The sequence below is a fragment of the Dermochelys coriacea genome, chromosome 1 (genome assembly GCF_009764565.3).
Source record: "Dermochelys coriacea isolate rDerCor1 chromosome 1, rDerCor1.pri.v4, whole genome shotgun sequence".
Taxonomy (NCBI): Eukaryota; Metazoa; Chordata; order Testudines; family Dermochelyidae; genus Dermochelys; species Dermochelys coriacea.
The window spans coordinates 39,714,751-39,737,473 of NC_050068.2; the positions used below are offsets into that span (position 1 = coordinate 39,714,751).

General features: G+C 41.9%; 1 protein-coding gene across 4 annotated transcripts in view; it reads right to left on the bottom strand.

Annotated features, from left to right (window-relative positions):
* Positions 1-490: 490 nt before the first annotated feature.
* CRYL1 (crystallin lambda 1) overlaps positions 491-22,723 on the bottom strand; it is a 77,286-nt gene continuing 55,053 nt past the window's right edge. For all 4 annotated transcript variants that reach the window (XM_043504271.1, XM_038387378.2, XM_043504272.1 and 1 more), the window contains 3 exons: positions 14,461-14,566; positions 5,004-5,110; positions 491-2,420 (listed from right to left, as the gene is read on the bottom strand). In XM_043504271.1, the coding sequence (XP_043360206.1) occupies positions 2,307-2,420; positions 5,004-5,110; positions 14,461-14,566 (327 nt within the window). In that variant the 3' untranslated portion in view covers positions 491-2,306. The remainder of the gene's footprint in view (positions 2,421-5,003; positions 5,111-14,460; positions 14,567-22,723) is intronic.

Sequence of the window (22,723 nt, forward strand, 5' to 3'; positions counted from 1 at the left end):
GCATACTTGGTAACTAGCATCCATTTCTCAGAGACTGTGCATTATTTCTTGATGATCTGATTCCAAACTGACCTCAGCAACGTTTTAAATCAGCATACTTACACCCCTAACAGAGTGCACCATCTCAAACCAATGCTCAGTGTAACCAGAGCCGTTTTAGCACCCGGAGTGAGCAACCATATTTGCACCCCCTAGGTGACGCATGGGGGGACACGCAGGGTCATGTGCCCCACTGATTTTTTGGTTGTATCCCCGCCCAACCCAGACAGAGTGAGTGGTCCATTAAGGTGAGTCAGGAGGTGAAGGTGGCATTCCCTCCCCAAGCCTCACCACACAGAGCTAGCCCAACCGAACCCCATTGTGGCTGGTGTCAACACCCCGAGTCGCCCGCGCGGCTTTGCGCCTTAGGTTGCTGCCCCACTTGCCCCACCGTGATTATGGCTGTGAGTGTAACCAGTAAAATATCACACAGGACTTTATGGAAGTCAGTATATTTCATTACAAGCTTTTATTCATAAGCAAAGAACAGAAATGGAGGCAGATATTTGATGATCTGATAGATTTTCAAAGATTTCAAAACAAGCTAATGCAGAGCAACTAACCAGCTAAGACATAATGAGGCTGTTACTGTGGACATGCACATAGCAAAGAGGAACCAATCTTATGTTTAAAAAGAGTTATTAAAACCTCCTATGACCTTGTCTAGAATCAGGAGAAAGGTGTTTTTAAAATTATATTTGCTAACAGGATTTGAAGCGCCACGTAGCATAGCCACTGCTTCACATCTTGTACATTATGTGGTAACCTAGGTTACAATATGACCAGCTACTGGAATTTGAAGATGTTAAGCAGTGGCTACATAAAGTTCTATGTGGTGTTTCAAATCATTCTTACCTATTATTTATATTACACTGGTGTCCAAAGGTTCAAATCAAGATCAGGGCCCTACCATGCTAGACACTATACAGACCCATAACAAGAAACAGTCCCTGCCCCAAAGAAAGAACTGTCTAAATAGACAATGGGTGAGAGACAACACAGAGGCACAGAGAGGAGATGTGACTCGCCCAAGGTCACACAGCATGTCAGTGGCACAGTTGGGAAGAGAACCCAGGTCTCAGATCAGTGCCCTGTCCACTAGACCCTACTGCCTCTTAAGTTAGCTAACAATTTAAAAATAAATCTAACCACCTTTTTATCTCTTCTAGAGAGAGCCTAAATGGGACACACTTATTTTAGGTAGCAATAAGCCACTGGTGACATCAAACTTCTCACTTTGGTCAGGGCAGTCACGGGCTGTCAAACGCACAGCCTGAAAAACTGGGTGAGGCTCTGATTAATTCTATAGGAGCTGGGGTGCAGGGAGGGATTCTGCTCTATTCTATTCAGGTACTTATGCCTTGTCTATCACCATGGTATCTAAGTGCCTAAGGGAGAGGGGAAGGGAAGGAAAAAGTAATTCTCTCACCAAGATTGTGAACAGCTACAGAGCTGGTTTGCAGCAACCCCTGTAGCTATTGTGCTCCTACTCTGTGGGGAGAATGACCAGTGGACCCCTCTCCTATTCTCCCTGGGAGGGGTGCAAGGACGTTCCCTGTAGCATTCCACAAATTCTCCTCTCACCCCAATGCAGTCAAATTAGACAGAGCTCACCATACCCACAGAAGGTTATGGAAAGCAGAATTTGCCCCATAATGACAAACAGCTGATGGACCCCAGCAAATGCAAGCGCTGCTAAGGCTACATATCTCCAAGCAAGATTATAAAATGTATAATTTTTAAAACTATTGTTTGCCGGTCTATTATACAATATTAATAACATTGATGCTAGCTAGTATTAAAGAGACAAGGTATGTGAGGTAATATCTTTTATTGGACCAACTTCTGTTGGTGCGAGAGAAGTTTTTTGTGTTTACACAGAGCTCTTCTTCAGGTCTCTCTCACCAGCAGAAGTTGGGCCAATAAAAGATATTACCTCACTCAGTCACCTTGTCTCGCTAATATCCTGGAACTGACAGGGCTACAACAAAATCTGCATAAGCTAGTATTAAAGCATTTAGAATAATCAGATAAAAAGTTTTTTTATGAATTAGTTTCTTAAGCAGTTTCTGTCACTAATTAATAATGTAATGACAATTTGGATCACATTTTGAATCAGTCTCTGCATTCGCACAAGGGCAAAAATAATTGCTTGCATATTGAATCACCTGTTCTGCAAATACAGACTTTTGCCTGTGGAAATGGAAGCACCCACTTTTGTGGAGACCTGTCAATAATTTGCCCTTGTGTATTATAGAGGATGCAACTCAGTTGGATTTCATTTGTTTTTTCAATTTGGCAAGACCCATCAGACATTCATCTCTCCATGTTCTCCTGGCATTTAGATGTTCTGGATCAGCTGGAGTTTTTTCATTCATGGCCTGAAATAAAGAAAATAGAAGATTAAACCTCCTGTTGCATGTTGGAAATTTCTTACCAAGATTGTTTTTGTCGGTTTTCTCCCCTCTTCAGATTCACATTCATGCTGCTAATGGTCATACGGGTTCTGATTCTATTGACAACAGACAGTAGGGTCACAAGGGCCACTAGTTGCCTGTTTAAGGCCAACATGCCTCTTTTCCATGCAAAGGAGGATGCCGTTAATTCATCCTTTTTTTTCCTTTTTGCAGGCTGTCCAATCCACTAGTTAGAAGTTAGTTAATCTCTACGGTGGAGAGTGAGGATCTGTCAGTGTGGACAGTGAGAAAGACCTGAAGTACTTGGAGGTGGGAGCTCTCACCTTTCACTGTAGTTTGGAGAACATTCTAGCCTAATATTGTGTGTCTACACTAGAAATGCTACAATGGCAGTGTTGTAATGTAAACACTTCTTATGGTGATTGAAGAGGTTCTTCCATTACTATCATAAATCCATCTCGCTGAGAGCCAGCAGCGAGGTTGATGGAAAAATTCTTCTGGTAACCCAGTGCTATCTACATCTGGGGCTTAGGTTATCTTAACTCCATCTCTCAGGGATTTGACTTTCTCACAGCCCTGAGCAACATAGCTCGGTCAACCTAACATTCTAGCATACACCAGCTCTCACACAGGGCCATGTAAGTCTATCAACAGCAACTTGGCATTAACCTGTCTGCTTGGTTTGCCCATGAGGCAGTTGTCAAGTCCTTCTGACAAAACCCATTTATTAACTTGGAAGGAGGAGACCCAGCCTTGGCCTTTTAGGCAGCTAGATACGTGCTCTAATCCAAGTACACATGTAGGACTTTGAAGACTTGATTTTTTTTTCTCCTCATAAACCACGTTTATGAAGGTGTCATTTTTTAGGAGTGCAGCCTTAGAGAGTTAAAATTATAAGGTGAGGCACATCCAAGAAATGAAGCTCTCTCTTTTTGCAAGGGTGGGGTCAGGAGCAGGCTGAAATTATTAAATGGGCTTCCAGTGCTAGAAACCATGACAAGGTGGCATGAGGCAAAAAACCATATCTAAAACAACATGCAGGAAAGTGGACCCTAGTGCTTGAGTGCAAGGATAAAGGACCTGAAGATCTATATGTTAAATGGATCACTGCAAGAAGAGCAACAGTAGATAATAAGCTCGTGCCAGCTGCATGTTACTGACTGATGTGCTCTTAGAAAGGGAAGTATTTCTGAAAGTGCAGAGACAGACCCAATGCCATCTTTGCCAAAATGTAAAAGATAAACAATTAGCAATATAACAGAAGCTGGATAAAACTTGGGCCCATGTCATTTGCAGCACTATTGTTGCCAGGAATAATAATTCACAAGTTGCAGTTATTCTAGAGCAACATGGGGGGCAGAAAGCAACATAAAAAGTGTTCAATGTTTTGCCATTGGGGAAGGTTTCTTGTAAGCTTAGTTTTGTCCATGTCTTTGATGAAGCCCAAGGAAAAAGGAGAAAGAATCAGCATGAGGCCAAATGGGAATATAGCACTCCGAGAAGATCACAAAACTCTGTTTTTATGCTTTCATTTATAGAGGCATTAAGAAGGATGATAAATGGAAAGGCATAGTTTGCTATCTATTGTTGTTTCCTGATTTATATTGATTCAGCAATAAATCCATGTGGTGATTATATATTTGAAATCACACTGGTGAAGAACTCAGATGCAAGATAAACAACCTGGGCCCCAATCCAGCAATGCACATAAGGAGGTGCTTAACTTTAAGCATGTGAGTAATCAAGTTAGCCATGTGTCTAAATGCTTTGCAGATTAGGGTTTTAGTTAGTAGAATATATAAATACAAGAATAAAAACAATAAACTGTTATAAAATATTATTCATAACTTGTTATATAGGTATGCCAACAATCAGACCTCCAAGTTCAGCTCATCAGAATAGATAGACGGGAACAAAACTTACAGAAAGCATATCTCTTACTGTTGTGTACAACCACTAATTATCTATGAACACTGTGAGATGCATCTACACTAGCTCTCAGAGTTCTACCAAGGCATAGTGAAAAGCTTATAATAATGCTACGTAGTTCTTAGATAATAGAATCATAGAATCATAGAATTCCCGTCTATCTATTCTGATGAGCTTCTTAGATAATACTTAAGGGTAAACATGTCAGGGTAGTTAAGCACTGGAACAAATTATCTAGAGAGGTTCTGGGATCTCCATTATTGGAGTTTTTTAAGAACATATTAGACAAACACCTGTGAGGGATGGTCCAGAGATAATACTTAGTCCTGCCTCAGTACAGGGGGTTAGATCAGATGACCTATCTAGGTCCCTTCTAGTCCTACATTTCTATGATTTTTCATCCATAGATCTCAAAACACTTTACAATGGGATTTGTGTTATGTCAATTCTATTTTAGCATTTTCAATCAGTCCAAGTATATACCCCCTCTGTGAAATACAGATCAGAGGTACTTCCAAGAGTCACTCAAACAAGTGATCACTACAAAGAAATTAAAGCCAACATTTGTTATTTTGATTGTCCTTATGACATCACATCAATCCAGTCTTGTACACTCACCCGGCTGATTTGCTGCTCAGTTTCACCTGAAAAATCTGGTACTGGCCCAAAGGTGTTCAGAACATGTATCATTCCTTCACGGTATCTTTCACAATAATTTGTCATTCCTACAACAGGAGTGAAAAAATGTATTTGGTCTGTTCCAAAATAGAAATTCCTACAGTTTGTTTCAATAATATAACTTTCTGCTTAAGGACTGTCCGGATAGATATAAAGTACTTTCAGCACTAGTAGTATATACATATACACACACACACACACCATGTTTAAAGAAAACACTTAAATTTGCAAAGTTGAGTCTTCCAAAGTTAGGAAATGTCAGATTTAGGATTGCCTGTGCAACTTTCATTCACCCCCACTTATGCATTTTTTTTCCCAAGGGATCCCTGCCTCATTCAGTGCACAGGAGAGATGGTGCTCTGGGAATGAATCAAGTTTGCACAGGGAATGAGGCTGTTGTCTGGAGGACCCTGGCGTCATTTGCTACAGAAGTTAACAGGTACGTATGTAGTGAAGGAGACAGGAGAGAACTGCTGTACAGTCTTTGCTGTTGCAGTTGAATTGGTTACCAGTAGCTTGTGGATTTCTACAATGTGATTTGCAAAGCTGGAGTTTCAGGAGTAAGCTGGGGCATAGGTGCCAACTCCGTGGGTGCTCTGGGGCTGGAGCATCCACAGGGAAAAATTGGTGGGTGCTCTGCAGCCACCGGCAGCTCCCTGCCCCAGCTCACCTCACCTCCGCCTCCTCCCCTGAACGTGCCTTCCCCGCTTCTCCTCCCAGCACTTGCCACTGCAAAACAGCTATTTTGCGGTGTAACAAGCTGTGGGAGGGAGGGAGAGAAGAGGGAATGCAGCACACTCAGGGGAGGAAGTGGGGAAGAGGCGGGGCCAGGGCAGGGATTTGGGGAAGGAGTCCAATGGGGCAGGGAGGGGGCAGAGTTGGGGCGGGGACTTTGAGGATGCGGTTGGAATGGGATGGGGCAGGGGTGGAGTTGGGGTGGGGCCAGGGCTGGGGGGAGGGCACGAGCACCCACTGGCACCAGGAGAAGTTGGTGCCTATGAGTTGGGTGCGGTTTCTTGGCAGATTGGGACAAAGCATGGAAAGGAGCCATGGGATAGAGAGACACTGCCACTGGTGAGAGGGGTTGGGAAACAGTGATACTGGACAAAGACAGAAAGGATGGTCTCATGGTTAAGACTGTTGAAAGCCACCCAGGAGAACTGGATGCTATCCCAGCCACTCTCACTAAGTTCCTATATCATGCTGGGCAAGTCACGTAGGCTGTTTTCAATTTTCACTGCAAAGAAAGGACTATTTTTACACTGAGATAGCTAACAAGATGTCTTCACTAGGATTGTATATCGAGAGAGCTAAGGCACTGTAATTTCTACCTTGAGGTAGTTAGTTAAGGTCAACCCTATACCGCCTGCCTCATGAAGGCACTTTACCAAAGGGTGTCCACTACTGGCAGATCAGTTTGCTCCCTTTCCCCAGACACAAATAGGTGAATGTTTGACTCTCAGTGGAGAGACTCATGTGTCCTCTTGTACTCAGTTTATGAAAACCCAAGGAGCTAGTGTGGTGTAAACCTGGATATCTATGGTGAAGGTGGAACGGATGCAGGATTGAGGCAAAGATGTCTCGGAAAGGAATGTCTGACACAGATCTTTAAAACAATTTAAAGACTTGTACTTTTTTCTTCAGTCACCTCAAAATGAGATGTTTCACAAAAATACGTATAAATCTGGTTCCTGCCTGAAGAAGCATGGAATCTTCAGTCAACACAGCACCATGAGTAAGGGTCACAAATAGAGCTGGCTGAAAAGGGAGACACCTTTCCACACTTTTTTCATGTTTTTAAGAAAAAGTTTAATCCCAAAAAGAGATGAAACATTACAAACATGAAACTTTTTGCAGAAAGGGATTTTAAGAAAAATTTCATTTCAGGAGAGCCTAAACAGAACTTTTCAGCTTTACTGATCCTACTAAAGTGAGAAATAAATGATTGGCCGATGAGAGGATATTTCATGGCATGATCAGATAAATTAGTACTCAAATCATTCATTATGCACTGCCATAATAGAGGCACAAAAGTTCTTCCTCACTCTAGAGTGGATCATATTAAGTTTGGGAAGCTCTCACCTTTTGCAACCATCTAGAAACTTGATGAAAACTAGTTCCCTACATGGTAGCACAAAACACTTCACCACTGAACCAGTGGGCAGGACAATACAAATCATCTATACTGTTGAATGAAATGTATTAATAACAAGCATACATTTCAACTATAGTTGAGTATATAAAAGCCACACCCAGCTATATTTTATGAAGCCCAGCAAAGAAAGTGACTCTGGATCATTGTTTGTGGTTGATGTTTCTTTTTCAGTTTGATATTTAGTGCTTTTTACATTTCACACCCTGTTCACCACAACCCTACCCATCTTGGAGAGATTTCTAAAATGAGCAAGAATGCCCACTAGTGGTAGAAAAATCGTAAGTTTCACCATAAAGTTGAGGCCATGTGCTGCTCTTAATCTCCATCCAACTCCTGCTGATAGAAGTGGAAATCCCCACAGTGGATGGTGGACAGCACATAACCCTAAAACTGCATATTATTATTTTTACTCTCACACTATTTAGAAGTCCCTTGTAGTCTCAATACCCAGCACATGTACTAGAGCATTGCTTCCCAAATGATGGGTCCTGACCCACCAGTAGGTTGCAGGAAGGGTCTAGGTTGGTTATGCATGCTCTGGAGCTGCTCTCTGCAGCCCCCTAGCCCACTACTCTTACATGCCCTGGGCAGCAGATAGCACTATGGGGAGCGGGGTCTGGGTGGCAGCACCAGCAACATGGAGGAAGCACCTTTGGGCACAGGTGGGACAGGGAGAGGATGCTGATTGTCTGCTTGCTGCTGCTTGGATCCTGCTCTGACGTCCCCTGGGCAATGGGCAGCAGTGCAGAGAATTGGAGCCAGGCAAGGGCAGCAGCACCGTGGGCGGAAGCAGCTGGGCCAGCAAGCAGATCAGTCACCAGCCTGTTCATGCCCCAGAAGAACTCCCACATGCTCTCACGCAGCAAGCAGCAGTGTGGGGAGCAGGATATAGGGGGTGGCGGGGGGTGGCAGGAGTAATGGCTGGTCCCCCCAAAAGCGAGAAAATGCAGCTGGTGTGTCACCTTAGTAAAAAGTTTGGAAACCACTGTGCTAGAGTTAGGGCCAGATTCTGATTTTGGTTTCGCATTTCACTAGTATAAATTTGGAGTAACTACACTGAAACAACTGAAATCAGAAGAGCCCATATCCCCCCAAACCCTTTTTACAGATTTAAGCATTTAAAAATTATATTTATGACCACTTATTCTCTTGTTTGACAGCTGATTTTTCACAGAGATTGAAGTAACCCTGAAATCTTAAAAACAAACATATAATCTTACAGAGTCTGGACAAACTTCAACAGATAGCTCATTACACATACAAGGAGGTACTGTGTGTATTAAAATAATACTGTGATAGATAAATGAGAAAAGACTCTAAAGTACGATATCGATGTTTATTGCCAGGTAAAGGGCTGAGGGCATTTCTGTGTGGTGGTACCATGCCAAATCTTAAAATAACCAACTCAGCAGTAAGGAACTTATTGGATCTGAAATCAACATTCATCATCATCATGTTAAGTTGAATGTCCATAGTACTTCCCTTGTCTTTATGGGCTTCCTTTCTATCTGTTCCCATTCAGTTCTCAAGTTTCTGTCTCAGTGCCATTAGTGACTTGAGATTGACATTTTGTTCTGTATTCAAGACTATTGGTACAGTACTGTATGTTCAAATCTCTTGCTTGAATAATAGGGTAAAGTGACCTAGGTAATACCTTTTGGTCAGTCAATTTGCAAAAATGGGGGAAAAGAAAATAAGAGACAGAGTAAGGGAGGTTAGGGGGTCAAAGCATTTGCAGGTGGGTGGTTTGTAGGAATACCTTTGGGTATCTTCCCACAACCAAATCAACACTGTCCTCCAGGAGTATCCTTATCAGTCAGGTTCTCCTCTCCCAAAAGAAAAGACTTCACTCCCTCCACTTCCAAAATAAATCCATCTCTCCCCACATCCAAAATTTCATCCTTCACGCCCCTACCAAAGAATTCCATTTTTATCCTCACTAATTCTTCCTGTATCTCATCTCAGCTTCTCACCTCCCAAATCCTATGTTGACTCCCCCTTTGCTTACTGACCTGAAGCAAGGCTACGCATCAGAGGAGCTGCTAGGGTGGATTTCTTGCTGGAGAGAGATGCTGGCTGGCTGCAGGCAGCTGTTGTTGGGTTGGTGGGATCTGCTGGGCTAGGGAGACTGGTAAGAGGAAGGGAGAGTTTACCTACACCTCACCCTCTCCCCATTTGTTGCAAATTGGAAGATGAAACTAGTGCTGTAGGTCCAGGAGATCTATCCTGGGGAAGGAAGAGGGACCTAACAATGCTAGTTCTCACACTATCTAAAGCAGTGTTGGAAGAGCAAGGAGAAAACTGGTAAAGAATTGCAGCTGATGTCCATTGGTTGCAATGAGGCATGGCATCCAGCAAACGACACTGTTAAATTTTCTCTAATGAGAGCAATCAGTGGCAGCACTGTCTGCTGGATCCTATATAAGCAGATGCTTTGCACTCCTAGCCTGCATCAGCAGGACTGGGAGCAGATCAACACTCCAAATGATAAAAGGAACCGAGCAACCAGGCAAATGCCCTGTTGTCTGGTGGCCCAGTCCAGGCCTGTACTGAGTATGTGATTGTATTATTTTTAATGGAAGAACTATAAACAATAGATTATCCACCTATAATGCACTCCCTCTCTTCATTTTGTTTATTAATGGTAAAATATTGTTTTTGTCAAATGGTACTGCAAACCTGTTGCAGCATTTTCTTTTGTACATGGGCTACCAGTCTGCAGAGTCATCCTATTCTGTAACAAAACCTTTGCCTCACCCAATCTATATATCACTAGCAGTCACAAAGAAATCTTAGTATTAATCTACTAGTGGGATACACTCTGCTTTTACACAGTCAGCTTCTTCAGATAAAAAAAAACCCCAATCACTTCGCAGTGCAAAGTATTAACTAGAGCTAATTTGAAAAAGGAAAAGTTCACAACACTGTTCATGACAACTGATGTTTCTTGCAGAAGAGAAGAGACAAACATGGGTTATGATGAACAGATGCCAAGGCTGGACACTCTGGGGAAATGCAGAAGCCACCCTGTGTGTTTTGTTCTTTTTCCTTTTTTTAAATGTTTACTGAAAGTTAAAACTGCATTGAAGGAATGTGCAGTGTTAGAATGATAGTCTAAAAAGATTAATTATGTTTTTTTAATACCAAGAATAAAATGTTATGGATGTCCAGATATAGTTTGGCCTCTGAGAACAGCCTAAAATCTTTTAGTGCTAACAAGGATTCTTATGATGACCACAGGCTGTTGGGTGTAACAACGTGAGTTAACTGAGAACAGGAAAAGCCAGCTCCTCACAGCACAGGTGATGATGGCAAAGGAGATCCTTCTCTTTCTTAACCTGCTTAAACAGCTCCACAGAAAAGACTACTCATCTAAACAGTTTCTTAGGGACAGAGTGACCGATCACCAGCTTACTAGCCAACTGAATACTCACAAAAAGAAAAGGAGTACGTGTGGCACCTTAGAGACTAACAAATTTATTTGAGCATAAGCTTACGTGAGCTACAGCTCACTTCATCGGATGCATTCAGTGGAAAATACAGTAGGGAGATTTATATACACAGAGAACATGAAACAATGGGTGTTACCATACACACAGTAACGAGAGTGATCACTTAAGGTGAGGTTTCAGAGTAGCAGCCGTGTTAGTCTGTATTTGCAAAAAGAAAAGGAGTACTTGTGGCACCTTAGAGACTAACAAATTTATTTGAGCATAAGCTTTCGTGAGCTACAGCTCACTTCACCGATGAAATGAGCTGTAGCTCACGAAAGCTTATGCTCAAATAAATTTGTTAGTCTCTAAGGTGCCACAAGTACTCCTTTTCTTTTCACTTAAGGTGAGCTATTACTAGCAGGAGAGCGGGGTGGGGGGGAGGAAACCTTTTGTAGTGATAATCAAGGTGGGCCATTTCCATCAGTTGACAAGAACGTCTGAGGAACGGTGGGGGGTGGGGGAGAGGGGAGGGGAATAAACATGGGGAAATAGTTTTACTTTGTGTAATGACCCATCCACTCCCAGTCTCTATTCAAGCCTAAGTTAATTGTAATCAGTTTGCAAATTAATTCCAATTCAGCAGTCTCTTTTTGGAATCTGTTTCTGAAGTTTTTTTGTTGAAGAATTGCAAATTTTTTTAAGTGAGCTGTAGCTCACAAAAGCTTATGCTCAAATAAATTTTTTAATCTCTAAGGTGCCACAAGTACTCTTCTTTTTGCGAATACAGACTAACACGACTGCTACTCAGAAACCTGTCATTATGCAAGGCACTGAATACTCACAGAAACTTGTCAACTGGAAACACAAACCCAGCTGAAACAACAAGGAGTCGTTGTGGCACCTTAGAGACTAACAAATTTATTTGGGCATAAGCTTTCGTGGGATAACACCCACTCATCAGATGCATGGAGTGAAAAATATAGTAAGAAGGAATACTGTATTTTCCACTCCATACATCTGATGAAGTGGGCTGTATCCCACGAAAGCTTATGCCCAAATAAATTTGTTAGTCTCTAAGGTGCCACAACGACTCCTCGTTGTTTTTACTGGTGCAGATTAACACAGCTACCCCTCTGAAACCAAGCCCAGTTGAGAAACACAGGCACAAGTGATCTTAATTGCATGACTGAAAGGAAAAGTTAACAAAGATGTAACAGATAAAGAAGCACACAGTTTCTGTGCCTTGCCATTTCATTACCTGTCTGCTGTACCAAGCTAAGAGAAAATAACTATGTGATTTATATGCTGAGTTATAAACCCTGAAGAGGATGGAAAAACTGCAAGAAATCAGCAGATGAAAAATGAAAATATCTAGAATGGACCTTGCTCTCCAGAGTGGAGATGCAGCTTCACAAGAGTACGCAACACTAGACACTTTAAGTGGTGTTTAAGTTGATTGGTATGCAACTGGATTGGCAAATTGAAGGATCTACATTGAGGATTCATAATTCCATATTGGTACCAAAATTGCTTATTCAGAGAGTAGAGATGTAAGGCAAGTTTCCATTCCGTGACTAATTGAAGATATAGACTTAGGATAAAATTTATAACTGTGCCATTACATTCTGTGATTATTTCACTACTGTGTGATTATATTTCATATATATTCTTGGTTTGCAGTGATTTGATTTTTATTTCTTGATATGGTCACATTTTGTGTTAACAATTCTTTACAATTTTGTAGCCACCTTTATTTTCTGTCATTTATCATTTTTTGTTCATTTTATTGTGGTTAATAAAATTAACAAAATTCTAAAGGTATTTTAAATCTATATTTTGGCTAAGCAAGCTCATGCTTCAGGGCTTCAGCCTCCACCTGCAGGGGTCAGGAAGGGATTCCTCCAGAGTATTCTAGGAGGTTTATTTTGTAAAATCTTCTAAAGCATCGAGGATGGTTCTGGCTGCAGATTGGATACTGGGTGGGGTGGGGTGGGCCAGGGGATTCTCTCTTTCTCAGGTGCGTGGCTGGCTGGTTCTTGTTCACATTGTCAGGGTCTAACTGATAACCACATGTGGGGTCAGGAAGAAATTTTCCCTCAGGTCAGATTGGCAGTGACTTCAACGGTTTTCATCTTCCTGTGAAGCGTGTGGGTGTGGATCATTTGACAGGATAATCTGAGTATATCTCACTTAACCATTTCCCTTCCATTGCAGGGGCTTCAGGCACTGGTGCACCTCAGTCCCTCCTATTCTCTGCCTGTGGCATGTAATAGTCTAGTCTCCTGTGGGCTGTAATACTGTGGCCTAATTTCAGTATTGGGTTTAGTGTGCAGGTGATGGGTGGTGTTGGTGGCCTGTGACATACAGGAGGTCAGACTAGATGATATCCTTAATATCTATGACTATGACTAACACAATATCTTTAAAACATGTGAGAAACATCAAGTGGTATTGTTAATTGATCAACTGCAGTGACTTAGGGCATTGCATATTACATTTATTGTACTCACAGCACCTAGACACATTTATCAAATTGGTATCAATGTGAATGAACCTAGAACCACTGCACACACCCGAAGAGAGTGATCTTGTATTTGCACCTCAGCCTCTGGTGAACTTTTCTGACTTGTTCTCCTGCTGCTGGCCCTAAAACCGCTCTAAATTACATGTAAGGGAATGTTTCCAAGGGATTAGGACAAAAATTAGTAACTCAGCCTAAATTACTGAGAGTTAAAAAACAGAAACTTAATCTAGACTCAGACAAAGAGTTGCTCAATATCCACCCCTTCTGTGACAGATATGGCAATCTCCTGCAATACTCTTGAAAGCTCATATTGTGTTACGTTTATGTATTATATCAGCCGGGATTGAATGTAACCTCCCTGGGGGGAGATGAGACATATCATTGGGGTGCATTGTTTTAAATGGATGATTTATGTATGATTGTGTTCTGCTCCAGTGGGGAGCTCAGCTACCACAGCTCATCCAGGAACTAAACAGTGGTTACCAATTAAGGCAAATCAGTCAGGTGTAGTGTCCCCGAGAGGTACCACCTCCTGGCGAGCAAAGGCATATACCAGTTCAAACCACATTCTCCAGAGACCAACAGACATAAGAAGGACTTTTAAATAAATAGCCTGAGTTTAAACTGACTCAGGGCCTTCTTTCTGATCCAGCAAATGGCCAAGCAGGATTGGGGTGGAGGTAATCCTTGTGGAAGGATTGGGAGGAACTGACTGATGGGTGACCTCTGGTAATCTGTTAACATGTGTATAGGAACTTTTATCAGTTTTTATTATTGGTGTTTATATGTTTTCTCTGTAATGCTATTACCTCAAGAATAAATGTGCTTGCTTAGAAACTGTGTGATAATTTATAACTGCAGAAAATACACTGGTTATAGCCTTCTTAAAGAAAGCAAACTGCAGGCACTGGCCTGTTTAGGCAGCCTGGCTTGTTGAGGATCACGTATAAATCCAGGGGAGCTATGCAGCCTAAAAACCCCAGTCAGGAGGGAGAGACACGCAGGTCTCTGTCAAAGAAAGGAGATGACTGGGAGCCAGAAATCTTCAAGTGTTGCCCTCGAGGGACATGGAAGGGGGAATACAGGGGCAGTTACCCTGAAACTGTGAAAGCTTTCATATGATTTTAAGACCTGAGACCTACCTTATTATGAAAAGAGAAAAGACATTTACTGTTAATTTTACACTGGTCTGAACTGTTAAGACAATATTAGCAAAGCTTTATGTAAGAAATCCTTGCCTTGAAAAGTATTATATTTAAGTCTTAAGGGATAAAAATTGCATACCTTCTGCATTGAGATGCATCGTTTCAAGCGGCCCTATAAATGCATACCGCATTCCCAATCCATCAGACATCACAAGGTCTAGATCAGCAGGAGATATTACTCCTTCCTAAGTGGCAAAAGAGGGACAGAAAAATCTCAGTGCACAGAATTTTATAGAATTTCACTTAGTTTCTTTATTTAGAGTATAATCTGTTATAGCAAAATAGAAAATACTACCAAATAGAAAAACAGATCCCCAGACAAATCTCTCTTATAACAGGACTTATTGTTGTTTAGCATTTATACGTATTAGCTAATTTAAGAGGTGGGTTTTTTGCATATGATTGCCATGTTTTAGCACCAAATTATATTCTTTGCAAATCTAAACAAATGAGTCTCTTCTGTGATCCCAGGGGTTGCTTAGGACAGTATTTATTTTTAAGGGGGAAATAACTAGAAAGAGATATGAAATTGCTTAGAAGTTCTGTTTAAGTTTATTAATATTTTATTTATTCTCTCCCCCAACATCCCACCCCCAAAAATAAGGGAAGACCCCAAAACAACAAGAAGTAAAGGAACAGAAAAGGAAAGGAAGGAAGAGAAGGAGGCAGGAATGGGAAAAGAGAGCGACATCTCAGTTTCCATCCACTAGAGATTAATCAAAATTTTCTAAGTAGTCAGACCAAATCTTTTCAAATTTGTCTAAAGTTCCTTTTCTCCAAAATGTTACCCACTCTTTAGCTGTCAGGGCAACCAAGTCGCTGAGCCATGCTTCTATCATAGGAGGCAGTCTGCTCTTCTACCTAAGCAACATGAGTTATTTGGTTACAAGCAGTGCTCTAGAGAACCAAGCTTTCCATGAGTTGGAGAGTTTCCAAGATGATGGGATATATCCCGGAACACAATTCTGGGAATTAATTTTTAAGGGGCTATCCATTATCTCTTCATCCTCCTGCCTACTTCTAGTCAAAAAGATTGTAGCCTGGGACAGTCCCAAAACATGAGCCAGTGTGGCTCTGAGAGACCCACATCTCCAGCAGCAGTTTGTTCTGACAATGCCCAGGCACTGTAACCTATCCAAGGACCAATGTGAACAAAATATAATCTTCTGATGGATCAACCTTCATCACAGAGCAATAGTAGAGTTATTAATGTATTGCAAGACAGCTCCCCATTGGCTAGGGTTCAAGATATACACAAATCTTAGTTTCAGGCCTGGAACAGACAATCTAAATTAGGGAGGTTCTTTTGGAGTAGGAAGTTGTAACAGGCTACAGCTGGTTGGCTGACCCTATGGAGCTCTCTCTACAACAACAATTCTGGAGTCTCTCGTGCTCCCAGGGCATCAGGACCAAATATGTTCTTCAAGAGATGCTTAAGATGCCAGCAGTGCCATACAGCTGGACCAGGTAGGTTGTAATGTCGTATAAGTGACTGGAATGGTAGCCAATACCGTAGGGGACATTTTACAAACAAAACATTAACACACTGAACCCAGTACTCCTGCGAGTGGGAGGGGATGGACCAGCTCCTGTTCCAGCAGCAGCCAGGGAAAGGTCTGTTCTGTTCTGTCTGGAGCCACCAGGCTGCCTGGCTAAAGATATAGATTGTATGATAATGATCCAGATGAGATTGGGAGTTACAATCTACACAAAGCAAATTTTGGCCCCCCACCCCCAGAGAAATATTGTAAAAATTTTGTTACATTTTCCTAAAATAAAACTGAGGAACAGTAACTGGGAGATCTCTCAGGACATACAGTAGTTGGGGAAGCACATTCACTAACTTATCAGACCACTTTCTATTATTTACTATATCTGCATATTACAAATTTTAATTAATTTTAGTCATTTTGTGCTTTTCTCAGGAGGTAGGGAGCAAAGGAGATAGTATTGTTGAGCATGAGATCATTGATGGAACCGAATCAAGAGATTATTTTATCAAAATCCATATACTGCAGCAGAACTTTTGTATGCAGGAATCTCAGCTAGTGTTCATGCCCCCCTTTTATTCTCTAGCATTTATCCCCCCAGTTGCTGGCTCTTACTGCAAAATAATCATTTTGAGAGAGAGGGCAGGTTTCTCATTGTCCCTGAAACCATTCCAAGGAATTAGCTGGGAAAACGATGATTAAAGATAGACAATGCAGGTGTCACTCATTTAACTGGAAACTGGCTGCATCATGTATGGAACTTTGCGCAGCCTCAAACTGCCTGGGTTCTCGAGTTCATTGCCAACCTCAAGACTCAGATCTGGCAGGACACTGAGTCTATGAAATGGAGAACCTTCTTGTTGAAAGCTCAGCAGAGCAGTCACACCCCTGGGGTATACTTACAAAGAAGCCATCACACCTCATAACCAGTTGGGACAAGCACATCATTTCTTTTTTACAGGTTACAGCGTATCGCCTCAGATCTTTTCTTGAAAATAATGTTTCCTTTACAAGAATGTTTCTTAGCTTTCTAATCTGAGAGAGGGCAAGACTGAACTAAGACCATGTTCTATCCCATTCCATCAAGCCTGCCCCCTTCGCCCCAGTGGATACCTAACAAATTATTCTCCTGGCTGCTGGGAAGGTAGAAGAGTTGTCAGGCTTCTTCTACCTTTTTCTCTCCCTTCTTGCTGTTTGAGGGGAAAGGGATGCTATTCTCCTACCCTCTTGGTGGCCTACCTCTTTTCCGTGGCTGATAAGGTTTGGTTGATGGAAGGAATTCCTTTTTACTACTCCCTCCTATAAAACCTGAGCCTGTGAGCGCCCTCAAATCCCACTGCTTTCAGTGGGAGTTAAGGGCACTCAGTGTCTGTTAGGATGCGGCCCAACATGAGGGTTCCACCTGTCCTTTCGCTGAATGCTATGATTCAATTGCTAACTGAGGTCCAGAAACAAGAACTTCATTGCAAACCCCATAAAGGTATAACAGCAGGATGCTTTACCTCTCACATCATCTATAAGACTGGGTAAGTACACAACCACTGAAAAGCAAAGAACTGACAAGCTAATGACACCATAAGCCTTACTTGATGAGCACATCCTCACCGAGTACAAAGAAATGGAGATTTCAGCCTTAAAAGGAGCCCTTTAAAGGTCTTAATGTCAAATCTCAATCGGTTAGCAGGTGTTGATCCTGTTAGAGGATGTATTACTCAGCTGATTCATTGTTGCAGGTGGCTTGTTATTATTAACACCACCCTGTATATCAAGGAAAAGGTCATACAATTGTTTGTTTTACAGTAATGCCTAGAAGCCCCAGCTAAGAACAGGCCCCTTCTCTACTAGGCCCTGAAAAGCTTGCAGTCTAATTAGACAAGACAGACAATGGTGGAAGAAGTGTGATCTCCATTTTATAGACAGGGAACTGAGGCACAATGAAGTGACTTGTCCAAGGTCACACAGGAAGTGTGCGGCAGACCTGCGAACTGAACACAGGTCTCCAGAGTCACAGCCTAGTGCTTCATCCACAAGATCACCCTTCATCTCTAGAGCAGCTTAGAATCGCATTTTAAAGTGAAACAATTTTTAAGTACTCCCAACTGTTTATGGAATTTTTGCATTTGCAATCTGGGATAGATCAGTGAAGCCATGTTAACCACCCAAAACTGTTTGCAAATGGAAGTAGACTTTGGCTGTAAACATAACAAATGACAATGTTCTAACAAAACATGGAGCTTTGATTAATGTTTCATTTAAATTAAAAACTGTAAACATAATAGTATAATATTTAACTCCTGCATCGGGCAGGATTCTCACAATAGCTCTGAATCACTGTAAGATCATTTTCAAATAAGAAATAAATTAGTCTCTCTGCTACTGTAGACCCACCAGTTTCATAATGCTGAGATATGAAGAGCAATACACTCAAAACCATTAAACTACAATTCTGCTCTCAGTCCATATCTTCCACAAACTTTATGACTCACTCAACCTGAAGACACGGTCTCGTCCAGTCAAAATGTTAATAAGAGAAGTAGATGGCCTTCCAGCTAGATGCATGACAGATTCCTTCAGATGAGGTTTCACATTACCCTAGTGAAGTGGGCTCAGTTGTTCAAAGAAAAATGTTTTCTTCTCTGCTGCCAGGCAGAGCACTATAAAAACAAAAGCCTTTGTTTTCTTAGCTTTATGACTTCTTCAGAAATTAAAGAAAATCAAATAGGGAATCCACTAAACTAATTCCCTTAGGGAATGTTCCAGCTCCCATTTAAAGTGAAGGAGAGTGTTAGCTGGTGGAATGATTTAGCAAAGGGGAAAGGAAAAAAGCTGCAGTCAGCAAAGTGTTTTCCTCAAGGGTTGGTGCTTATGGGAAGAAAGTAGAGAAGAAAGACTCCCAACCCACTGTGCTTGGGTGTGGAACCCAATCTTCCTGAAGGCATTGTCCCCCTCTGCCTCCCAAGCAGTCAGTGATAAGCCTGTCGGCTGAGCACTTATGCAAATGGCAAGAGGAAGCTGAGCTATAGTGAAATACATGTTCATCTGGAGGTGGTGGTAACCCTGCAACATGCATAGTCATTGACTTTACTGCCAATAGGATCAGCGCCTTAGTTAGATCCTGCTTTCACCACTTTTGTTAATGACGTCTTCCTGGTTATGCTGCAGGGCCTTTACTCCACCCTTGACCTTTAAGCTGCTTGTGATGCCACTAATCACATCCTCCTTGAAATTTTATTCTCCCTAGGCTGCTGCAATTCTGTCCCTTCCCAGTTCTTCTCTGATCTGTCTTGTGGTTCCTTCAGGGTCTCTGACTATTGAAGGGTTCTCCTTCCCTCTCTCACTGTCTGTGCGGGGAGGGGTCTCACAGGGGTCCATCTCTGGTCCCCAACTTCTCTTGTGAACTTATTCACTGCATGGCTTTAACCACCTTCCATATGCCTGTGACTCACAAGTCTATCTTTACCCCATCTCTTCACCCAATCCCACATCTTGGCCCATCTCTCTGACAATGGCGTACCAGCAACATAACTTTTGCATGGCCAGAACTGAATCTTACCTTTCCTCTCAAACCCTGCATGCCAGCCTCTTTCTTTGTTGACAGCATCACCATCCTCACTCAGACCCGTACCTGAGATTTATCTTTGACTCAGTCCTCTCTCTGGACCCCTTGTCCAAATCCACTGCTTCTTCCCCCACAACATGTTCAAGATCCAGCCATTTCTCTCTGAACATCACTAAGACTGTCATCCAGGCCCTCATCTCCCAGCTTGACTATTGCCACATCCTCCTCTGGCCTCGCTGACACCTATCTCATCTTCATCAAGTCCATTAAAAACACAGCTGCTGAGATCACCTTCCTGTCCTATCATTCTGACTATGTCACTCTTCTCTTTGATCCCTCCACCAACTCCCCCGTTTTCCATTTAATCACATTCAAACTTCTTGTCTTTATCTTTAAGGCCCTGCACAGCTCCGCTCTTCCTTCCTTTTCTGCTCATGTACCTCACTCCATTGCCCCTTCCTCCACCCCACTTTCCAACAACATTAGCCTCAGTCATCCATTTGTCCAATTTTTCCCACTGGCATCTTTGAACCTTCTTTCATGCCACCCTTCATGTATGGAACACCCTTCCCAAACTAGCCAGTGAAGCCACTACCTTGTCCTCCTTATTCTGTCTCAAATGTCCTCCAGGTAACACTGTAATACAAATAAAACAACAGATAATGATCATAGAAATAAAGATCCCTGTCAATATTCAGGGAAAGTCAAAGCTATTCAACTGAGAATGGAGAGGTACAGAGGCTAGGGAGTGAAGCCAGCGCACCTGGTTGCTATGAAAGCTAATTGAATGGACACAAAAATGACTGTCTTTGCAAGAGGCTGGTAACAAAGGCCAAATGACAGGGCTTCCAGTTCTTCCCTTCTCTTTCTTTAGACTAGAGAAGCCACAAGTAACCCACTTTTAAACAGAACGGATCATTACCTCCTGAAAAACTACCTTGTTACTCCTCACAGTTTCCGTGGCCATGTCATATGAACCACTCCAAACACCAGCTTGGTATTTATAATAAGGTCTTGATGATCAATCAACAAAAGGAAGACAGTCCTCAATTTTAAAATAAGACCAAACTATCTCAAAGCAACTATTTTAATAACAGGTTTTAGAGTAGCAGCCATGTTAGTCTGTATTCGCAAAAAGAAAAGGAGTACTTGTGGCACTTTAGAGACTAACAAATTTATTTGAGCATAAGCTTTCATGAGCTACAGCTCACTTCATCGGATGCATTCAATGGAAAATACAGTGGGGAGATTTATATACACAGGGAGCTGTAGCTCACAAAAGCTTATACTCAAATAAATTTGTTAGTCTCTAAGGTGCCACAAGTCCTCCTTTTCTTTTTATTGTAATAAATGATCTTGGGTGGCAGGAAGAGTTCCCTACAGCTTTATGGTTATCTTTTGAATAAGATAGAGCCCAACTGTCTGATTTTGAAATATAGTCCCATGCTACTGTACAAAGGTGGAGTACTGATAAGGAACTGTAAATGGATTCCGCTGTTATTTATACAATGCTGTGGGTGTGTACAGTGCTTAGCAAATAAATTGATAGGTCCCTGCAACAAGGATCTTACAATCTAAGACATAACACAGCAAAGATGATAATGGAAGTAAAGTGGAAGGATGAGGATTACAACAACAAAAAGTCTTTGAGATATGCTAATTGTTCCTCCTTTAAAAAAACGTATAATAGCTATAGCTGATCTATATACAAATCCCAACAATAACATGAAGCTTGTTCCCATGAGCAAGCCTGGAAGAAAGGGATGCTTGTGTGTTAACTTCTCCTGGAAGACACCCCTGGTGATGGGTGACCTTGAAAACACAGATACAGGCAGAGACCTGGAGCTTGAAACATACTGACCAAGTATGGCAAAAGTAGGACCACTGTGAATCTGGAGTAAGGGGAGGCAAGTGATACTGAAGTGCTGTGGCCACAAATGCTTGGGCGGTTTGAGAGCTGCTGTGATGTATAAGTCAAAATAGCGTTACAAAGGGATTTCTGACAGACTTTGAATGGTCTGCCTTTCTTCTGTCAGACATAGCATATTACTAAGCATCTCATTCCAGTGGTCTTGCCTCACAGTGGCTGATGGCAGTTATTGGATACTCCGTTTAGAGTAAATTGGTAACGCTACTGCTTTTGAAGGCCTAGTCTACAGTAGAAAAGGTTTGCTAGTAAACCTACAGGGATAAACTCTTCTAGTCTAGATGCAGCTTATACCAGCAAACATTTGCTTTTGCCAGTAGAACTTTATATCAGCTCCCCAAATGAAATAAGCTGTAGTTCAATATATACATATCATACCCATAACCAACATTATTGTACTGGAAAAAGTTTTAAGTTTAGACCAGGATCAAGGTTCCCTAGCTCAGTTCCCAGCAGAGGCAGTCCTCAGAAGACTGAGAAGGCAGCTGTTTGTTTAAAAGGAATTGGTTTAATATTGTTATATGGACCACTAATGTATTCTTCAAGTCGACTCAAGACACCTTCATGAAAACTGCTGGTCTGTCTAGGTACAAGTACAAGGTCCTTATCACCACAGCATCTGAGCACCTGATAATACCGCCAAGGAACTGTTACTGTACATGGATACTGTGGTACTCCATCAACAATGCATATTTTATTTATTTATTTCTTCAGCACCCACCACAACCAAAATCAAGTCAGTTAAAAATAAAAAGACTCATTTTGACAGGTGGCTAACTAAAATTATTGCCCTTGTCCACCATAAAAAGTATCCTTAACCTACCATGCTGATTGTTAGTTCATGGACCGCTTTAAACAGGCAAGTGCTCCACAGGCTGCCAACAGGCTTTCTAGAAAATTTTAAACGTATAGCTCCTTTGGTGCATCACAATGTAATCGGAAATAGGATTTATTCAGTGCTAATCATTTTTGTAGATGGATTATGTGCTGTTCATTTTGGAGCACTACTTTGGCAAAGTCAATCTCTGGGCAATAGGGAAACTTGCATGGAAAAATCAGGACACTGCAACTGAACCCCAATTAAGTGTACCCCAGCTAAGGTACTACCTAGAAACTGAGTGTGACAAAAACTGTGCCCATTGGGTTCCTTAACAAATGCTTTCAGGACTATTCACTAACCATTAAAAACTCTGCTGAAACCTTTGAAACCTTTGGAACTGGGGAATTTGGATGGTGGGCCGTGGTTGACGGAATGGGTTGGAGGGGGGTGATGTATATTTAGGATCTAGGTGCCCAAAAGAACAAGAATACCCATTTTTCCCCCTGAAACATAATTTCCTTTGTGGATGTTTTGCAGCATGCTCCT